Source organism: Orussus abietinus, unplaced genomic scaffold, assembly GCF_000612105.2.
Source record: "Orussus abietinus isolate OABI.00-Male unplaced genomic scaffold, Oabi_2.0 scaffold229, whole genome shotgun sequence".
Taxonomy (NCBI): domain Eukaryota; kingdom Metazoa; phylum Arthropoda; class Insecta; order Hymenoptera; family Orussidae; genus Orussus; species Orussus abietinus.
In genome coordinates, this window is record NW_019394371.1 from 24,662 (window position 1) to 44,517 (window position 19,856).

The 19,856-nt window shown below is 37.4% G+C and overlaps 2 protein-coding genes across 2 annotated transcripts; one reads left to right on the forward strand and one right to left on the reverse strand.

Moving 5' to 3' along the window:
• The first annotated feature begins 602 nt into the window (after positions 1 to 602).
• Positions 603 to 17,117, forward strand: LOC105698966 (transient receptor potential cation channel subfamily V member 6). The gene is made up of 14 exons (XM_023432046.1): positions 603 to 749; positions 1,758 to 1,936; positions 2,408 to 2,495; positions 3,203 to 3,379; positions 4,465 to 4,654; positions 5,458 to 5,611; positions 7,521 to 7,775; positions 8,880 to 8,962; positions 10,153 to 10,318; positions 12,070 to 12,331; positions 12,741 to 12,922; positions 13,117 to 13,233; positions 14,099 to 14,224; positions 15,819 to 17,117. Exons 1-14 carry the CDS (start codon positions 659 to 661, stop codon positions 15,924 to 15,926), a joined length of 2,178 nt encoding a protein of 725 aa, XP_023287814.1. The 5' UTR covers positions 603 to 658; the 3' UTR covers positions 15,927 to 17,117.
• On the reverse strand, positions 16,392 to 19,722 carry LOC105698979 (exostosin-2). Its single transcript, XM_012423646.2, has one exon. It carries the CDS (start codon positions 19,246 to 19,248, stop codon positions 17,122 to 17,124), a length of 2,127 nt encoding a protein of 708 aa, XP_012279069.1. The 5' UTR covers positions 19,249 to 19,722; the 3' UTR covers positions 16,392 to 17,121.
• Between the last annotated feature and the right edge of the window lie 134 nt (positions 19,723 to 19,856).

Genomic DNA, 19,856 nt, shown 5'->3' on the forward strand with positions numbered 1-19,856 from the left:
TTCTAATATTTTTAAAACGTTTATAATGTATTCGGCCGATAATATTAAAAAAATACTTATATTAAAATGAAAGTATATGTTTTGCATGTCAGTTAGATGAATATTATGAAAACATATGGGGCTACTGTTATACAAATATTATAAAGATAATAACAAATGTACGATATTCATTAAATATATAGAAAATACAGGGGAAATATTTTGTGCTACTAGAGTTATTGTACGAGTGATACATACATTTGCGACAAGGTAAAGATACTTCTTGATTCATACAACTTTGCAAACCTCGATCATGAAAACTATACGTTTAGCAACAATTAAGCAGCGTAATGTATTTTCAACTTTTATATCCAGGATCTTGTTCGTATCTCGCTGGGCACGAATTTCCTTGTATACCTTGTACAATTTGGACGACACGTTGTATAACTTTTAAAAGTGCATAATCTATTTGACGTCTTTCAAAATTAAAGTAGAATATGATCTCAGTGTCTAAATCGTATTGAGCAATTCGTAAGTTGTTTAATCAATAATAGGTAGACATAACCGTAGTAACCAGAGTTGTCGCATGACAAAGCTTATACTTAGAATTCCTTGTGAACAGCTTTAACGTCAACTGCACGTGTTATTTTTGCTTTCAAACCTTAAGACTGACGTAAACATGGGAAACACTGAAAGTAATGTGACAAGTGGTGTAAAAAAACAAACAGATACATCATCTATTGTGCTATACAAGCTAGTGGATTTGAAAGGTAAGATTTGTGACAGTGGTTTTATTGAGTGAATCATTGGAACTAATTCCGTAATTACAACATTTTAACGCATCATCATTTTCACAACGAAATAGGCAATTTGTAAAGAGTTTTAAGAGACTGATTATTTTATTTAGAGCTTTTTGTAAGAAAAAATAGAAGAATGTTTTGATTTCGATTTTGATACATTAACCCAGAAATGATACTATTTAAGACAAAATATATCTTAATGACAGCATGTATGTAGGTTTTCATCCTGGATTAATAAAAATACGCCACATCGCAGTTTAGTATCTTAAGGTGTTATGAAAGGGTCATGATATTTATATCAACGTCGATAAAATAAAAATATTTCTGTTGACGTCTCATTGTCGGACACTTCAGTGGGTATAAAAGAACACGAGAGATTTTTGAAATATTTTCGTTCGGCAATTTCATTATGGTGTTACCTTGGCAGCCGAGCGGATGTTAGGACGGGGAAATTCGAGTACGGATTACCTGGAATTCTCGCGTAACGAATGTATTAATTAAATGATCCGAGTGGCTAGATCAATTCCTCTGGTGGGATCTAGGGAAATGACCGGAGGAGAATCTCAATGAATGGCAATGCGGGCAAATGAGATATGATTGTTGTATTTGTTCGTCAGTTTTTCGTTCCGGAATATTGGGCTGCGAGCTCTTCGCATCCACAGTATGGCCGATCAAAACAAATTGGGACTTTCCCACTTCACAGGTCACTGTCCCACGTTGTTTTTCAATCGTCCTATAAGCCGTGTTACCTCCATCAAGAATTTGGGACAAACCTGCGCTACGGACTATGTTTTTTCCCTAGATTCGAGGGTACTAAGGGTGCCTACATAACAATGACAACAAAACGTGTTATTTTGATTTTTAACATTTTTAAAACGTATATAATGTATTCGACAGATAATATTTAAACTATACTAGGAAATTTTACTTCAAAGTGGACAATAATTTTGTAATCATGAAAATGTTAAACCTTTTCAGGTGGTGGACTATTGGTCGATATGATGAAAAGAGCGGCGCAGACCAAGCAATTCGCAGAGTTGGATCACGCAGTGAGAACTAAAGTGGAACCGTTTTTATATAACAAAGGAAAGGGGAAATGGATTCCCGTTGAAAAATTGGTTCTGCTGCGGAACAAGGAGCGCCCGAAACATAAGATGGTTAGGACATTTATAACAGTACAGTACGAATATCCTCTTAACACGTTCAGTGCCGAAACAAATGACGACTACGCTGTCGTAAATAGACACGCGGCAGGGAACGTCTTAAGGTGATATGAAAGGCACCGAGAAATTTAATCGACGTCGATTAAAAAAATGCATGCATAACCTTTTCGACGATAACGCTGGTTTGAATACTGGACTGGTAACATAAGCTGTCGCGTCACGTTAACAATAAAGAAAGAGCGCGATCGCGCTCCTTTATCTATTGCGGACAAATTCCCTGGCTTTTCTCGACACAAAATCTAAAGAGCGCGAAAGTGGCGAGTGGTGTAACAAACGTTATGTTGTTTGTTAATTTTAAGTTATGTAACCGTTAGGTTTGGTGTTCAGTGGGATTCGGTTATATAGTTTTCTTGCTTAACTTCCTCGTTCTCATTTCACAGAAATGACGTTATTTTATTTTTTTAGCTGCCACAATTGAGATCGATGGAAAATCCCCAGGAATACGACATACATGCTGATTTAGATGACGATGAAATACAAAGCGATGAAATAGGTAACTCCTTAGAAATAGCATACTAGTATTTAACAATGTGTCAATTATACAAGGAAATATATGCGTAAACACTCATTGTGAATGCGCTTATGGGGTCACATAAATCTTGAATGAATTTTTATACGTTATACCACTTTCACATCACCTTAAATAACTATACTTATTACTACCATGAAACAGTATAAAGAGATAACGCCAATGGTCGGTTCCATAGAAAGTGACCCCAGAATCAAGACCCAGGATTTCAGATATTCGCTGATTTAACGATGCGAGCGCTACTTGCGGAAAATAAGAGAACTCCGGTACTACATGACCAAAACATTTCCTACCAATGTAAATGACCTAAAATGCTTTTAATTTTGCAATTCATGTACGCAACACGAAACGTAATCCGCATATGATATACATAATGTGATGTATTTAACGCCATAAAGACTAGCAGGCCCGCTAGCAGACGATCATTTTTATTTGCAAAATTTCATCAAGGAGGCGCTCTCGTCACTAGATCGGAAAGAATCTGAAGATTTTGTACTCCTAAAGTAGACGCAATTTCAATACTACTTCGTGATTACTATATTGCCAAAAAACTACGTTGCCTTTCGGTTTTGAGCCGTATACGTTGGTACCGTTAAGAAGCTTTATTATATCCGTGACATATCGCGTAAAACTTGATGCCAATGACTTCGGAACAATGTGTTTGCTTATAGATAAAAGTAAATACAGAGAAGTCTGTTGGAGTCTGAACGAACGAGGCGCCGTAGGAGAGACAATTTTACATCTGTGCATGTTAAATGCAACTGCAATTCATGCGGACCTAGCCAAACGTCTACTGCGCTTTTATCCTAAGCTTATTAATGACATATACATCAGTGACGAATACTACGGTAAAATTTAATTTCTTATATCGTGACCATAATCTGTAATAAACGAAATAATTACATAATTATATCGAACACAAGTGCGCATCGTAACGTACGTAATCATAAAAATCAAATTTTGCATGTCGACGGTAAATTTCGAAATAGGCATTAACAACTGTGCATAATGTTGGGACAACTCGTTCCTTGTAGTTACATTGACTAAATGGTGAGGTCACCCTTTCTATGTTCTTTTTACTGTGTTACGTTGGTTACTGCGACCTCCTACGAAGGTTGTCCCATGTGTTGCCTCGCAGTAGGGTTAGGCCGTTTGCTCACGTACCGACAAAACAAGCGCCGACGTTTTCCCCGGATGCAAGGTAAATAAATTGGAGCTTGCACGCATAATCCGCTAATCTCTGTTCCGGCTTAGTTGCCGGTCCGGCCGTCCAGCGCGCCTGATCAGCATTTGAACTCGGCAAACCGGATACCAGAATAGCGCCCCGCATGCCGATTCTTATGTAATCTTATGTGGATTTGCACACGCCTGTCGATGAGCTGTTCTTTGCTTTCGTTCATCAGAGCCGACACCGGCTCCGATTTTGCCGGTGCGTATTGTTATGGTTCGGATTATATCTCCCGTGAGAACCCATAAGGTCAGCAGCTACGTTCGTGAGAAGTCTACCAAATGATAGGTCCATCGGAGTCCCATGGGAATTCTTTACGTTGCAACAATGTAAAAGGAGGTGGAAGACATACCAGGATGTAGACACGGACAAGTGAAGAAGAGGAGTTAGTCTCTTGGGTTGAGTCAGGAGCAGATATTCCTCGATAGTTTAGTAAAAAGGAAGAAAAATGTGTTTTCTCGACTCTCCCTACGGCATAACGGCATGAAAATTATCATACCCGGTGCGGATGTCGGCTCCGGTTTTGCCAATACGCGTGCAAACGGCCTTACGGTTACAATTACGGTTTTCCTGATCATTATTTTTTCCCGTGAACGAAAAACCGACGTTTCGTAAACGTTGAAGTTCGCTTCAGCAGGGCAGACATTGATTTCCATTAAAAAATGGAACCATTTCAAAGGAGTTCGCATCTAATTTCATTTACAGGTGAAAATGTTCTACATATCGCGATTGTAAACGAAGATCCAGCTATGGTGAAATTTTTACTTGATAGCGATGCCGACGTTCATGAACGATGCTTTGGTAATTTTATGTGTCCGGAAGATCAAAAAGCATCTCGAACCGATAGCATAGAACACGAATGGGTATCTGTTGCTCCAGAGACGAATTACGATGGGTATGTAACAATGCAAATTCATTCAAAAATATAATACAATAATGCGATAACGCAGTAAACCATTTATTCGTTAGTCATGAATGGCAGAGATGTTTTATGCACAACCCATAGTGATCCCTGAAATTGGTGACAGTTGCCGACATTTGAAATCGAAAGATCCTGGATTATTTCTCATTTCTGATTTATTGGTCATTATTATCGATTTTATTGTTTCATTTTTTATCCGATCAGGAAACTCGGTAGAGTTTCGCGTCAATTACATAAGAAGCATGCGTGAACGGCACCGAATACATAAAGCCAAAGTTCGGTACTTCAGTTTGACAAATATTTATTTCTCTATTCAGAGAACTTATCATGGATATTTACTAACGAAATATGCAGAGATTGTTAAAATATGTTTCTTCTTATGAAAGTGGTGAATATTTGAAAAAAATACCATTGTTTACCTAAAAACTGAGCGTAAAAATATCCATATAAAAATCAGTGAATATATCGCAAGATGCCTACATATTACTTTAAAAAATGTCACAAAATGGGAAGTTATGATTGTTTATTCAGGTCTCTGATGCTTTATGAGTTATCCTATACGCCGACTTGGCGCTTTAAAAAAGGACACTTACGTGGACGAATCCCGTGACATCATTTCCTACTAAAAGAATATCTTTCTTGTATTTAATAATTGTACAATAAATATTCATTGATAGATATTTTATTTGTTATTTTCTAGAAAAAAGCTTCACCAAAATTGTTGTTTTTTAGGTATCAAAGTAATGTAACCCCCTAAGGTAAAATTCTTGTTACAGATATGTATACTGGGGTGAATATCCTTTAAGTTTTGCCGCTTGTTTAAATCAAGAGGAATGCTACCGTTTAATTCTTGCCAGAGGGGCAGATCCCGATAAGCAAGACACCAATGGAAATACGGTCCTGCACATGCTGGTTATTTATCAGAAGCTCGTGTGTATTTAAATACAATTATTGGTTTAATGCATGGACGTAAGAATATATGGGTAGAGCCCAAACCATAGGGAGTGCCGGAATAAATAAGGGGGGAATACGTAGGAACAATGAGAAGATAGCCAAACTCTTACAATTAGTCTCCTGATTGGCTGAGATTTAGTTGTCACTTTAATAGAGGAATAGCGAGGAAAGAACGATGCGTACTATGAATAGATAAATAATGAACAAAGTACAATATGCCACTTGTAGGATGAGGAATTGTAAAAATTATGTTTTACGTAGAGGAGTGGTAAAAAGAAATAAGCTAGAGTAACTAGGAAATATCCAATAAGATGATCTATCGATCAGGAGGCTAAAAAATCGGCTAACCAATATGGCCGTCCTACCCCTCCTTTTCCTACGCGCAGCCCCCCCCCCCCCCCCCCCCCCCCCCCTCCCTGGTCTAACATAAGACTTTGAACTCCGTCTATACATTCTCATGTCCATAATTTACTACGGAACAATTTTTTTAACGGCGTAATGAAAATAAATTCTAAAACGATTGCATTGGAGAAGGTGATGATATTTATTTAGAAAAACGCGGTGTTGTCTCAGCGAGCACACGTTCACGGGTCTCAACTAGTGCTTCGTCTTTTTACTGTGATCATTGCACTAACGAACATTTTATTTCCGTTAGACGGCCAGTACGTCCTTTTAAAAGACAACATTAGACACCTTTTAAGGTGACGTGAAAATGGCATCTCAGGGATCGCGTATATGAAACATTTCTCCAAACTGAGCGTATCGATTCGTTTGAAATTTTACTACATGAATTCGGAGGCCCTATAAAAAGTACAGACATCCATGAAGTTTTATTTTTTCTACTAATTTTTATTTATCTATCATGGAGTAGAACCAACATAGCGATGCACATACATTTTGGATATTCAACGCATTTTAAAGCCTGAGAATCGAATACACTTTCAGGACTAAGCTATGACAATTAGGAATACCACAGTATTAAAATATTATAGAGTTAGATGGAAAAATATTGAAAAAAGTTTCCTAGTCGATTGTAAGAAATTGCTGACTTACTTCGTGGGTCACACTTTGTCTTACAAGGGAACATTCCCAAGTGTCCGCCTCCGATCTTAATGAGTTTCATATATGTTGAAGAACACAAAAATCTAAGAGACACGTGTTTTTTTATATCTGCAATGGTCCACAATTAAGGGGTGAAACAACCTCCCAAAGTTTAGCGAAAAATCGGTTTTTTAAATATTTTTCGTAGGAGCAATGGAGGGATTTCGACGAAACTTTGCATAAGCGTATTCTGTATAAGGACGGTGACAACACAATATTGTTCAGCAATGTTGCACCCCCTCAACGAGGTGAACTACCCTTCAGGCGACATTTTTTTGTAATATCCATTAAACGAGCACTCCTACTTAAGTTCCACTGGGGGTTGTTTCACCCCTTAATTGTGGACCATTGCAGATATATTATAAAAAAACACGTGTCTCTTAGATTTTTGTGTTCTTCAACATATATGAAACTCAATGAGATCGGAGGTGGACACTTGGGAACGTTCCCTTGTTAGTCAAAATTTAGATGCCGTTAAATGCAACAGAGGACGCCGTAGTTCACAAGTCCGAGGGGTTTTTTGAGATTTACTTCCATCTCTTTATAATTATTCTACCGAAACGATATGTGGAGTTTATTACTCCGTACAGTACCCAACATGGTACGACTCAGATGCCAATATAAATATAAATATCGATAACGTCGAATCTTTTTTTACCAACGTCAATTAAATTTGTCGACGTTTTTCCCTTCACCTTAACATGGATTAACAACATATTTATTGATTCTAAGTGATAATATATTACGAATAACTAGTGAATTATAAACATAATGTGTTCTGCAGACAACATTTGATATGGCCTACGAAGTCGGAGCGTCACTTGACATCAGAAATGTTCAACACTTAACGCCGTTAACGTTATCAGCAAAATTAGCTAAAATTGAGATGTTTTTCCATATCCTCAATATCGAACGGGAGATATATTGGCAAATTGGAAGTATAACATGTGCAGCTTATCCGTTGTCTCAAATTGACACAATTGACGAGAATACTGGAAGAATTAGCAACAATTCTGCTCTCAACTTAGTTGTGTTTGGGGTGAGTTCAACATCCATCTTTATATTTCATTGAAACTGCAACGCGTTTTGCTCTAAACTTTTGGGCGCGCTGACGAACCGGGGGAAAGGACCGGGGTCCGCAGGTGGATCGCCTCTCCCGACAGCCGCAGGGCCGCTTGATTTACAGGTAACCCTCTTACAACACGGTAAATAGGTTCCTAGAAAATGCCGTGTTGGGTGAAACCGTGTTATATGAGACTCAGAGCCAGGACAAAAAAGAGGGATTACGTTCCGAAAACCTATTAAAAACAAACATTTTTTTTTTNTTTGCAGCTCCCTTTTGAATTTTCGACTTCTTTCCGTGGAAGGGTCTGTATTCAAGAAAAATGACTCGTTATAGCGAAACCGTGTTATAGGATGTAAAGGCACTACAGTTTAATATTCCTTCCCGCCATTACTTAAAGGTAATTTAGTTTTTAAATATGTTAAAAATCATATTACCCAGTGCTGTAGGAATACAGTGTTGTACAAAGGTTTTCGCAATTTTCTTATCGTGTTAGAGCGAAACAGTGTTATAGGGTGCAGTGCTATACGAGGGTTCCCGCAATTTATCCTAGCGTGTTAGAGCGAAACCGTGTTGTAGGAGGGCTACCTGTATTCTTGGGCGCCAGGCGCGGAAAGTGCACCGCGGTCCGTGGATTCTCGGCGAGGGCAAGGCCGACGTCGCGGACGAGAAAGGGCCACTCAGTCTCTTTATTTCCCGGGCGAATCACAAAGGCGGAATTACAATAATGACATTTAATACGCCGACTTCGGGATCCCGCCGGCACGATACCAAAGGACGGGAGCCACTTGGCCCCACGGGACGTGCGCGAGGAAAATTTTTAAATCTGCCACAAAACGGTAACAAGTAATAAATGAAATACGAGTTCTTAGATTTCACTACTTTAGATGTTTTTTTAAAAAAACAACCAATTTCAGATACTTTAGAAAGATTCTGTAATTTATAATAATAAATTTATCAAACGCAAAGTTCATGTTTTCATAATTCCATTGAAAAATATTAGCAGTTTTATATTTACCCCACAAGATCACTTAATGACAATCTTTGGTTTGAGTTATTTCCGAATGTACTTTATTGCAGGATAAAGATGAACATCTAGAACTTATGGATGGTATGCTAGTGGACCTATTAAATGCAAAATGGAATACTTTCGTAAAATCGAGGTAATAATACTTTTAAAAAATGTACGTATCCATTGCTATACTTAATACATGACGATATCACTTTAGAAAATGGAAATGGCCCATTCAACTGTAGTAAAAATGTTAGTTAATTTACTTTACTATAAGAAAAAAATGTTTTCCATTTCGATACGCTCCCGTTTCTTAGCATACGTACACAATCGTGGCATAAGAAGTTTCACTTGAACAATTTTTTGTCTATAGGTTTTATCGTCAGTTTTTCTGCTTTTGCTTCTACTTTGTCCTGTCATTGATCAGTTTCACTCTACGGCCTGGTCCAAAAACTCAAATGACCGGCAACGCATCGTCTTATGTAACAACCCAAGGAACAGCGCGAACAGCGGTACCAGAGTCGTCAATTAGTCCCACGGCTTTACTTCTGAGATTACTGGAAGCAATATGCGATTCAAATACAAATAAAAAGTTTGCTGCACTTTTTGAAAAAAATATGATACTATCTTCGAATTTATCGCTGACTTGGATGGAAAATAAAATGTTTAATATTTCAACGAACATAACATCAATTGTGGAAACACTTTTGCATTCAACGCTACGGGAATGCACATATATAAATTCAACAGAAATTCCACTTGGACTTATACATGCCTCAATTAATAAAAGGAATGTAATTGTCAACCATCATACCGATAATGAAAATAAAAATTACGAGGAAAGCACTGACATACCGGAGAACATCGAGCCACCCGTAATTTCCCTAAATAGCAGCAATGACATCGCGTATGTAGTTCTACATAAGCGTCCTCGATCCGACATTAATTTGGGTTTTTATCTAGATTTGTGGTTTCTATTACCTAGATTATTAATCACTATCTGATATTATCAATTTAGATTTAAACTTTCCTTTCTGTTTTCACGTATTTTGGGCAATGTATCACTTAGTCGTAAGAGTTTCTTTTCCTTCTTGTATTTGTTTCCTTTTTCAAAGAAATGCTTTATTTTGAGGTCTTCTATGCAAACATCGAATTTTTGAATGGCTTTTTTCATCAGCAGGTAGGTATTGAAATGGCAATCTCGATATTGAATTGTTGTATGTTACAAAAGCCCGTTTCTGAACTATGATTTTTCTCGTGAAATACACGTTCTTAGTGGAATGTGTAAAATGATATAAAACAAGGTAGCGGTCAGATTTAACGTTGTTTTACAATTTACAGTTGGGATGATAACACCGAAGGATGCAGACTGATGCAGCTTACGAGTACGGTGACGACAATACGTTTGACTACAGAAATTTTGATGGAAGTTGGTGCAATTCTATACATTGCTGCGGCTCTTCGCGAAGCGAGATTCCTTGGACTTAACATGTTCATCGAAAACCTGGTAAGATGAGTGCGTTTTGCAACGCGGTACAGGTAACCCTCCTATAACACGGTAGTTAGGTTCCTAGAAAATGCCGTGTTGTGTGAAACCGTGTTGCATGAGAACCAGAGCTAGTATAAAAAGGGGGGTTACGTTCCAAAAACTTATTAAAAACAAATATTTCTTTTAATTCGACATAAACAACTTAATTTTTATTAAAAATATAAATGTATGTACAACCCAAAGTATAAAAAAAAATATTTTAATCTAATGCAACCATAATTTAATGAATTTATTCGTCGTCACTGCTCAGTATAATCAACCGAGAACGTTTTCTCGGTGGAACCGATATCCCCTTCACTTTCAGAACTTTTTTCTGTATTTAAAGTTTTTGTATGTTTTCCCCTCTTGAAAAAATCTGTAATCGAACTTTGCTTGCTGGTTTTTACTAGGTCATTGTAAATTTCGCGGTATGGAGATAAACAGTTTTGCAGCTCCCTTTTGAATTTTCGACTTCTTTCCGTGGAAGGGTCTGTATTAAAAAAAAATGACTCGTTATAGCGAAACCGTGTTATAGGATGTCGTGTTGTAGGAGGGTTCCCGCAATTTACGAATCGTGTTATAAGATACCGTGTTATAGGAGGGTTACCTGTACTTTCCTTCTCTCAGCCGCTCTCAGTGCTGCCAGTAATGTCGCACGACTGTCCCCTCCAAAAATCCCACAGCGGGATTTTTCCCTCTCCACTTGCCTACCCCGTTCGGCCCCTCGGTGCCACCGCGGCCGCCGAGCTAGGGTGAAATTAATCACGTCGAGAAATTTAATCAACGTCGGTAAAAAAGATTCTTCTAAATACCTACGATGCTGACGGTCGTATTTACATTAACAGCCGTGTCGAATTAGATTGGGTATTGTAGTAAACTGTACACTCCATATGACGTTTCCGTACAATAACAATGAAGAAATCGTAGTAAAATACCAGAAATGTCCTGGATTCACGGTTTTTAATAGCTAATTGTCTGCAAAGTGCCACCCTGCGCTATCTGTGAATTCAGTGCCAACTAAATTTCCTTCTCCTACCTTTATCTCGTTCGAATGCGAGTTTCTCGATTAGGCCTATGACATCCGATGCTGGGAATGTCCACGGTTCTGCAACTGCGTCGCCTTATTTTGCTTTTTGGTAGTTGTTATTCTTTTGAATGTGCCGCATTCTACGGTGTCTCTATATGTTCTTGGCCAGTGGTAATTTTGTGATTTTAGAATACCTCTTTTTTGATGCCCGAATGTCCTAATTATTGGAGCGATTGGTTTTCTTGCAGTACTGTTCATTGGTGTTAGTTTCCATACTTTAGCGTTTGGGAGAATATCGCTATACAAGATGGTCGGACTTTAGAAGTATAGTTGTCCGTCTTGTATTTTCCAGTTTTTGAGTCTCTGGGTGTTTTGCTTGTGTACACTGACGGACATGAATGCCTTCCTTACGGATATCCCGCTGCCTGTCCTGATGAAAATTAGATTTCTTAACATTTTTACCGTAATGTTTTTCATCGTGTAGTGGTATGTTGTGACAGTAACGTAATGTGTAGTAATGAACAAAATTGGTCTTGGTCTTGAATAAGGCTCGCTAACAGAATGTTATTATCTCGGGCGTTTAAATCCCGTATAAGGAATCTTTTCCTATTACTATTAATTGAGAAATTTCTGATTTTTGTTAAATAGAATACTTATATATACTAGTTCCGTGCGATGCGAATAGTTGAAAATTTTGTTACAGATGACTGCACCGTCTCGAGTGATGTTCCTATTCTCGTGTTGCATTTTACTGTCATTTCCATTTTTGAGACTGGTGTGCGCAGATGAGGTCGAGGACATGTTAGCCGTTGTTGTAATGTTAACAACGGCACCGTATTTTTTATTTTTTTGCAGAGGATTTAAAACAGTTGGTCCTTTTGTTGTAATGATTTATAGAATGATCATGGGTGATTTACTTAGATTTGTGTCAATATACCTGGTCTTTGTCATGGGATTTTCACAAGGTAAGATAAATTTATTATATTTCGGCGTGATTAAATTATTCTAAAATTTAATCGTCGAAACAAAAAGAGTCTTAGATAGTGTCCTTAGTATACAGGTATCAATAGTGATGTTCCAAACAATTGATATTGATTATTTATGCCCAATTTCTGGTCGCTCCACTCTCATGCTTGCGTCTTATAAACCTTTAAATTAAAACGATTTGCTAGAAAATACCAGATACATACTCGAATTCGCGACGGTTAAATTTATTTGCGATATTTCTTATAGTTGATAATTGCATACCGCAACAGCATACGAATTTATTTGGAAGTTCAAATAAAGTCAAGTTAATGTATAGATAAAGCAGTACTTCAGGATATTAAATGGTAGGATTTCATCACCGGTGTAATATATATCGTTATCTTTCAGCTTATTACATTATATTTCTGTCTTTTGATAATCCCGATACACCGGAGGGAGTCGACGATTCCGTTACTAATCCAATGCCGTCACCCATGGAAAGTGTAATGGCGATGTTTCTTATGAGTATGACGAACTTTGGGGATTACTATAGTACATTTGAACGTACGGCACATGAACTGGAAGCCAAGGTAAACGTCGGAAAATATGATATATAGACAAAAGAAAATCACGAATTCAGGGAATTTCTAGTTTTACTTCGATCTCTTCATAATCATTCTATCGAACTGACGTACAAAGCATGCTATTCCGTATAATTCACAACGTAAAGTGCAACAATGAATTATTTATCTGAATATGAGACGTTATAACTCATCTGTTACAGGTTCTATTTGTGTTATATATGGCAATAGTAGCTATTCTGTTGGTAAACATGTTGATTGCCATGATGGGAAATACGTACCAAAAAATTGCGGAGACGAGAAACGAATGGCAACGACAGGTGAGTTTATGTTAGGTTGTCCTAAAAGTTTCTTTCGTCTACTAGATACAGCAGCTTCGTGCAGATGGCGAAAAACACTTTCGGAACAACCTAATACTACGCAGATCACTTAATAAATAACAATTTACGTAATGAAATGCACACGTTTAAATAGAGTTGCACGTAGAAAACGTAATCCAATACAGAGAATTACTGTGGATTCCTTTTGTTATGTTACGTGGCGACCGAATGGCTAGAGGGACTACAGAATTTTTGGAATATTCGAGCTGTTAAGCTTAAGGTGATGTGAAAGAATCACTCTACATATATAAAACATCAAAATATTTTTAAAACTTTTCTCCAAACTGGGTGTATCAAATTATTTGAAACTCCAGTACGTCATTATGGAGGTTCTAAGGAAGAACGTGGTGCTCATGAAATTTCATTTTTCAAAAAATATATGTATTCTTGATTCTAGTCTGGGATAAAAAAATATTTTTTTTATTAAAAATAAAATTTTATGTGCACTACGTTTTTTCTTAGGGCCTCCATAATCACATGCTGAAGTTTCAAATGATTCGATGCACCCCGTCTGGAGAAAAGTTTTATAAATCTTTTGACGTTGTATATACATAGAATGTCCCTTTCATATCACCCGAAAGAGCCAGATAGGGTCTCACATTTCCTTGCACTCATCGAAAGATAATCACCGTAAATTAATCCTGACGTCTGCTGTAGCACTTGTAGAAATAATTTAAAAAATATTATCTTATTTCACTAATTTTCACAATTTTCGTGTTTTTCGTTTGCATAACTATGTATCTCTGTCATTGTTATTAGCAAATTAAATGAAATCGTAATATTAAAATAATTAATTTTATTTCAGTGGGCTCGAATAGTTCTGGTGGTTGAACGAGGTGTCAGTCCTACTGAAAGATTAAAAAAATTGATGGACTACTCACAGCCAATGTCTGGCGGTCGAAGAGCCCTTGTTCTTCGTTTAAATCAATCGGTATATGCAATACTTCTTTTTAATTACAAAGGATAATGTATCAATAATGTTGGTGGCTCTATCGGTAAACTAAGCAAATGTTGTCACAGTTGTGATTGTAGCTATGATTATCTGTTGCAAGGAGATATGAAAGTGACGATAAAGAGGTCTCATTGGTGAAATATTTTCTCGAGTTGAGTGTACCTAATCGTTTCAAACTTCACAATGTGAATATGAAGGGAGTAAAGAAGGTCCAGGCAAACAAGAAATTTCAATTTTTATTTGAATTTGTTCATAGATATATTTAACGTTTTATAAAAAAAAATGAAATGTGATGGATGTCAGGACCTTCTTTAGAGGCTTCGCATTCGTGTGGTAAGGTTTGAAACGATTCGGTATACCTAGTTTAGAGAAAAGTTTTATGAACGATTAACTCTTCAGATGCCACTTTCATATGACCTCATGATTGAAAAATTTCTATGTGACGTTCCAGATAGCACACTGACATCTGTGACCTTATTTTCTAGTGATGATAAACATTCGACGATCTAAAGTCGTCATGTTTCCACAATATTTCACAAAAATACACAAAATAAGGCGGCCGAGTGGCTAGCGAGGCTAGGGGAATTTTATACATCTCTCCGGGCGGTATAGTGATTGTAGAAGAATTAACTCGTACGCATGCGTAATCGGTTTATGATTTGAGAAATATGGAGATGATAATCCGAGATCAACCGCTTTAGTGGGATCGATAGGTTTTTGGTTCTCAAAAGGTGACTGGAAAGTTGTGATGAGGACTCGGGAGGGTTTTTAAGGTTTCGTGAGAATTAAGTCGTCGTTTTATATTGAATAAAATAATTCTATTTGTGATACAAGGAGTACAATATCCATGGCGGTAAGGTGCGCAAAAGATATATTGTGCTAAGCGGATCGTCGCGAAACGAGACAAAGACATTTGAAGCTGCGCACTAGCGCCTCGCGGAAGTGTAACGATATATATTCGCGAATCAATTGCGGAATGCTGACACGAGATTCTTTGCTTGCAAGGTGCGCTTTGCTTTACTCAGCAAGGGCAACTAATGAGTTGCGATTTGTATTGTGAGGAGTTAGAATTTGGTAGTCGTTACCGGAAGGTGAAAACCGGCACCAAGGCCTTAGGCCAGCCTGTGACCGATCCTGACAAAAGTCACGGTAAGCCGAAACCGACCTCCACATCAAAATTCAAAGCACCCTCAATACAGTCTCCTAAGACAAGCAATACCAAATAATCATTGAAACACGATTTCTAAATCCATGTAACATATCCGATGACCATTTGTTGACATAATATTGACGCCAGTGTGCAATCTGGGGAGCGATTTCAATATTTAACGGGTGAAAACGAATTATGAACAGGGTGATAAAAACGACTGTCTACATTTTTCCGAAGGACAAATAAAATAATTAATTTTCTGGTGAGACAAGTGTATATGTTAAATGGAACTTGTATAACACAATTATTGTGTCACGTGGGGGACGAAAATGAGTAATATAAATCATTTACTGCACAGTTTACGAGAACATTGGAGACGTCCTTTGAACCTAGAATATTCCTAATTATTTCCTTTTATTACAGGAAACAGATAAGGAAGAGATGAAAGAGATTTTAGAAATGAAAAGGACACACGATAGATTGCTGAAAAAACGTCAAGACAGATTATATCGCAAGGAAATTGTTAAATAAAAAATCATTATACAACTTATCCTTGCATTATTTATCCAAAGAACGGCGTATGTTTCGATATATTACTAAATTACGGTTAAGAAGTAAAGGCATTGTAAAATTAATTTTTTGGAATACAGAACGATGGCTTCCATGAAGTTTGCAATATGTGCTCCACTAGACGTCTCTAGTTTAAAAAAGGCACCAGAATGAACACGTGTATCAAATGATTGACCAATCTGCGTGAACATAAACGCATTTCTCTTCGAACAGTAGGTTTTAAGAAATTGTTATATAAAAAATGTTGTATTCACCATGGACTACAATCAACATGCCGTCGTCCGTTCATGTTTTTCATGTTTTACGCTGTTTGAAGACTTGGAATAGAAAATGAAGAGTTTCGGGATTTAGCTCGAACAATTTAGAATACTATAGAAAATGGAATATTACAGAATCAGATGGGAAAATATAGAAAATACTTTCACGAACGATTGCAAAATTTGTATTACAGTTAAGCGTCACAGATGGCGCCGTTGGTACATTAGAGTATGAACAATCTACGATCCCCGACCTAACACCCCTTGGCGACAATGGACGCGGGTCATTCCCGAAGTCCATAACAAATTTAACGTCAATATTTTTAAGGAATAATAAATTAATTTAACACGCGTTCAAAATTGTTTAGAATGTTACGTTTCCAATATGGCAGATGCCGCAGAGCATGACGTCTTTTAGTGCACATGTAAATAAATAACACTTTTTAAGGAATAATTAATTTGGCTCTTGCGCTCAAAATTCTTTCGACTTAATACTATTTAATATCAAATTTCTAATTGGTTCTGTTATTTTTTATTAAGAAATAGAAGAGCGTAATGTACTTAGTACTCGCGTAGAAAACTAGAGACGTATTACACATTGTAGTAAATACGTAGAAACCACGTACACTACATGACGTATTATACCTTCCCAAATCACTGACTTTCGTGGATAAATAACTTCAACTGTTAGGCGTGGCCCTTGTATAGCAATCTAGAATATGGAAGATGGTATAGGAACCTATGGAAACCTATAATAATATTATACAAAATATATTTAAAAACATTCATCATCTAGTAAGAAATATTTCATGGAATTTCATAACTGTATTTCAATCAACAGTTTCCCATTGTATAAGTATTGCTTTCTAAGGAATACAGTCAACATAAAGGAGTAGACATTACAAACTCCCAATATCGTTAAAACGCTTTAACTTTTCGGGAAAGACATCTTTGAAAAGAACAGGATCGGCTCGAAATTCGACAGACTGCAAGGGCATTGAGCCGTATATAGCAGAGAATCGATTTATGCACTGTGTTCGTTCTATCATGTGTGTTAAATCTGCGGATAACATTTCCGTATTCGTACATTCTGGGCAGCGAAATTTTTTCTTTGGAGTCACTTTTATCGGAGCTTTCCCAGACAAATTGGCGACTAGAAAATTCATCGCAATGTCCTCGCAATTCATGTGCTCATCGACCCAATTTTTGATGTCTCCTGGTAAAGCAGTGGTATACATATAGCTCCAGTATTTGTGATGAAACGCCGCACCCGTTAACACCATAGAAATTCGATTGGTCCATTCGCTCTCGTACTTCCAACAATTAGATACATTGTCCCACGCGTGGGTGCGCGATGGAAATCCTACGATTCGATCTGGAAACTCTCTCCAAACCTCGTATGCAAATTCCACTTCATCTACGGTCAACATGATAATGTCATCATCAATGGACAAAATTGCTTCGGTCTCGATTTCACTGTATGGGTAGAAACGATTGGACAACTTATTCTCTTTCGTTTGAATGACCTTTAGTGGCTTCATCACTTTTGGCCAACTGGACGGATGCGGTGGATCTTTATGCTGATTGTTCCAAATAACGAGCACTTTAGATAAGCTTGGAACTTTCACGATTTTATTGATCAAAAGGAACAGCAGCTCAATTCGATCGTACGTAAGGATTACTGCAGTGAATCCACGGGTTTTTGGTGCTGTCACGGGTACAAAAATTGGTGACATGTGGCCAACTCTGTTCAGTTCGTTCCAATAAATGTAATCTCTGGCAAGATGTGGGAAGACTCTGTCCGCAAGAATCTCAAGGGTGGTCAAAGTAATCTTCTCAATAGTTTTAAAATACCGCTCGTACAGCCAAGTACCCTGTTCACGGAACTCCGTTACTCGTTTTGGAGATATTTTCTTTAACACCGTTACCACCGAGAGAATATCCACTTCAGGAATAAACACTGCAGCTTTCGTCCACTCGATGACATCGTGAAACGGCATTATTAACGAGTCAGCAATTATAACGGGTATGCAACCCGTTGCCAGCGATTCTAGAAGTAGGCTTTGACCAAGACGTGCACCACCCAGTATTAAGCAAAAGCTCCCTTGATGCAATACATCTGGATACTTGTACACGTCTTCTCCGATGCATCGAATGCTGTAATTTATGGGATTATGATGCAAACAAGGACAGAGTACCGCGATCTCGTTTGGGAATAAAGTTTGAAGTTCGAACAAGTCGTGCTCGAATGTAGACTTCGTATTGATTTGAGAAGATATCAAGAGCCATTTCCGTTTTTCAAAGCTATTCAAATTTGTTTCCATTAGCAACGTACTGTACACCGGTAAACTGATATCAAAGCCCGTTCGATATACCATGGAAGATAATCCAGCACCAGCTAGCATCGCTTCTCCTATAGGTACATTAAGAAAGGAGTTGTAATTGGGAGCAAAGCCCGGAATCATATTAAACAGTAAATGATTCTTCCCCTTATTCCAGAATTCTAATTTCTTTAAAGCTCGTGATATATCTTCTTCTCTCAGTCGATTCCGATTAAGGGTATCGATCGACGGAACGAAGACGCAAGCTTCATGTGGATTTGGAGTATAAAATTCACTGTTGACAACTGCCTCTAATATAAGGTAAAATTCCTTTGACATCTGCCCCGTTATAGGTTTACCGGTTTCGTCAACATAGGTTTTCAACGGATATACATACACCAACAACTTATTTCCTCGACTTCCACAATGATACACATTAAAACAATTGAAATGTGTACAAGATAAATTAGTTGCATCTGCAAGTGGCAAATCTGGACGAAGTACTTCCGTGGGTAACGACTCGATATCGTTCAATGTTATAGCAGCGTAAAATGTATTTTGTTGACTATTTCCAAAAGTGATGGAACGATACGTAATGGTTAATATAATGAGAAGTACCATTGCCATACTTAGCAGAACCACGATATAACACCAATCCGAAAAATCCTTCCTCGATCTTCTACATGGTAAAAATAGGACTGCCATTGTGAATTCCTTATGTTCTTCTTTTTCCAATTACATGAATTGCAAATATTGCAGACACGAATAGATCTCTCCTCAAATGAACTTAGGTTTGCGTTTCATGGTTTTCTTTTTCCTCCAAAATCCATTAAAGAAAATTTCTTTGTAAGTTGGTAATTTTCATTTTCAATTGTGGAATTAATTATTTACCATGTACTGACGTTTTACGTTCAGATTTGTCCTTCGTTAGAATTCTGATTATGTACTTCCAGGTAAACAACTTGTGCCCATAAAAATAATCTCAATTGGGACAGTGCGTCCAATCTTTAATGTTCATATTGTTTAGGTTAACGCTTCTCATAAAGTTACGCATACCGAAAAATTAATACTGGGGATAATTCAAAAGAGGTCTGCGAAGTATTACATCAAGATGACTGAGTCTTTTACATACAACGAAGTTAAAAAATATTGAAAAAATATGTACATGCACTCAATGACTACGTCTCCATCGTACTCGAAATCCAGGATTTATCGGATCCAACCATGGACCTAAGAATATATGGACGGAGCCCAAAGTCCCAGTACAGACCAGAGGGGAAGCCTGCGCGTCGGAAAGGGAGGGTGTATTGTTG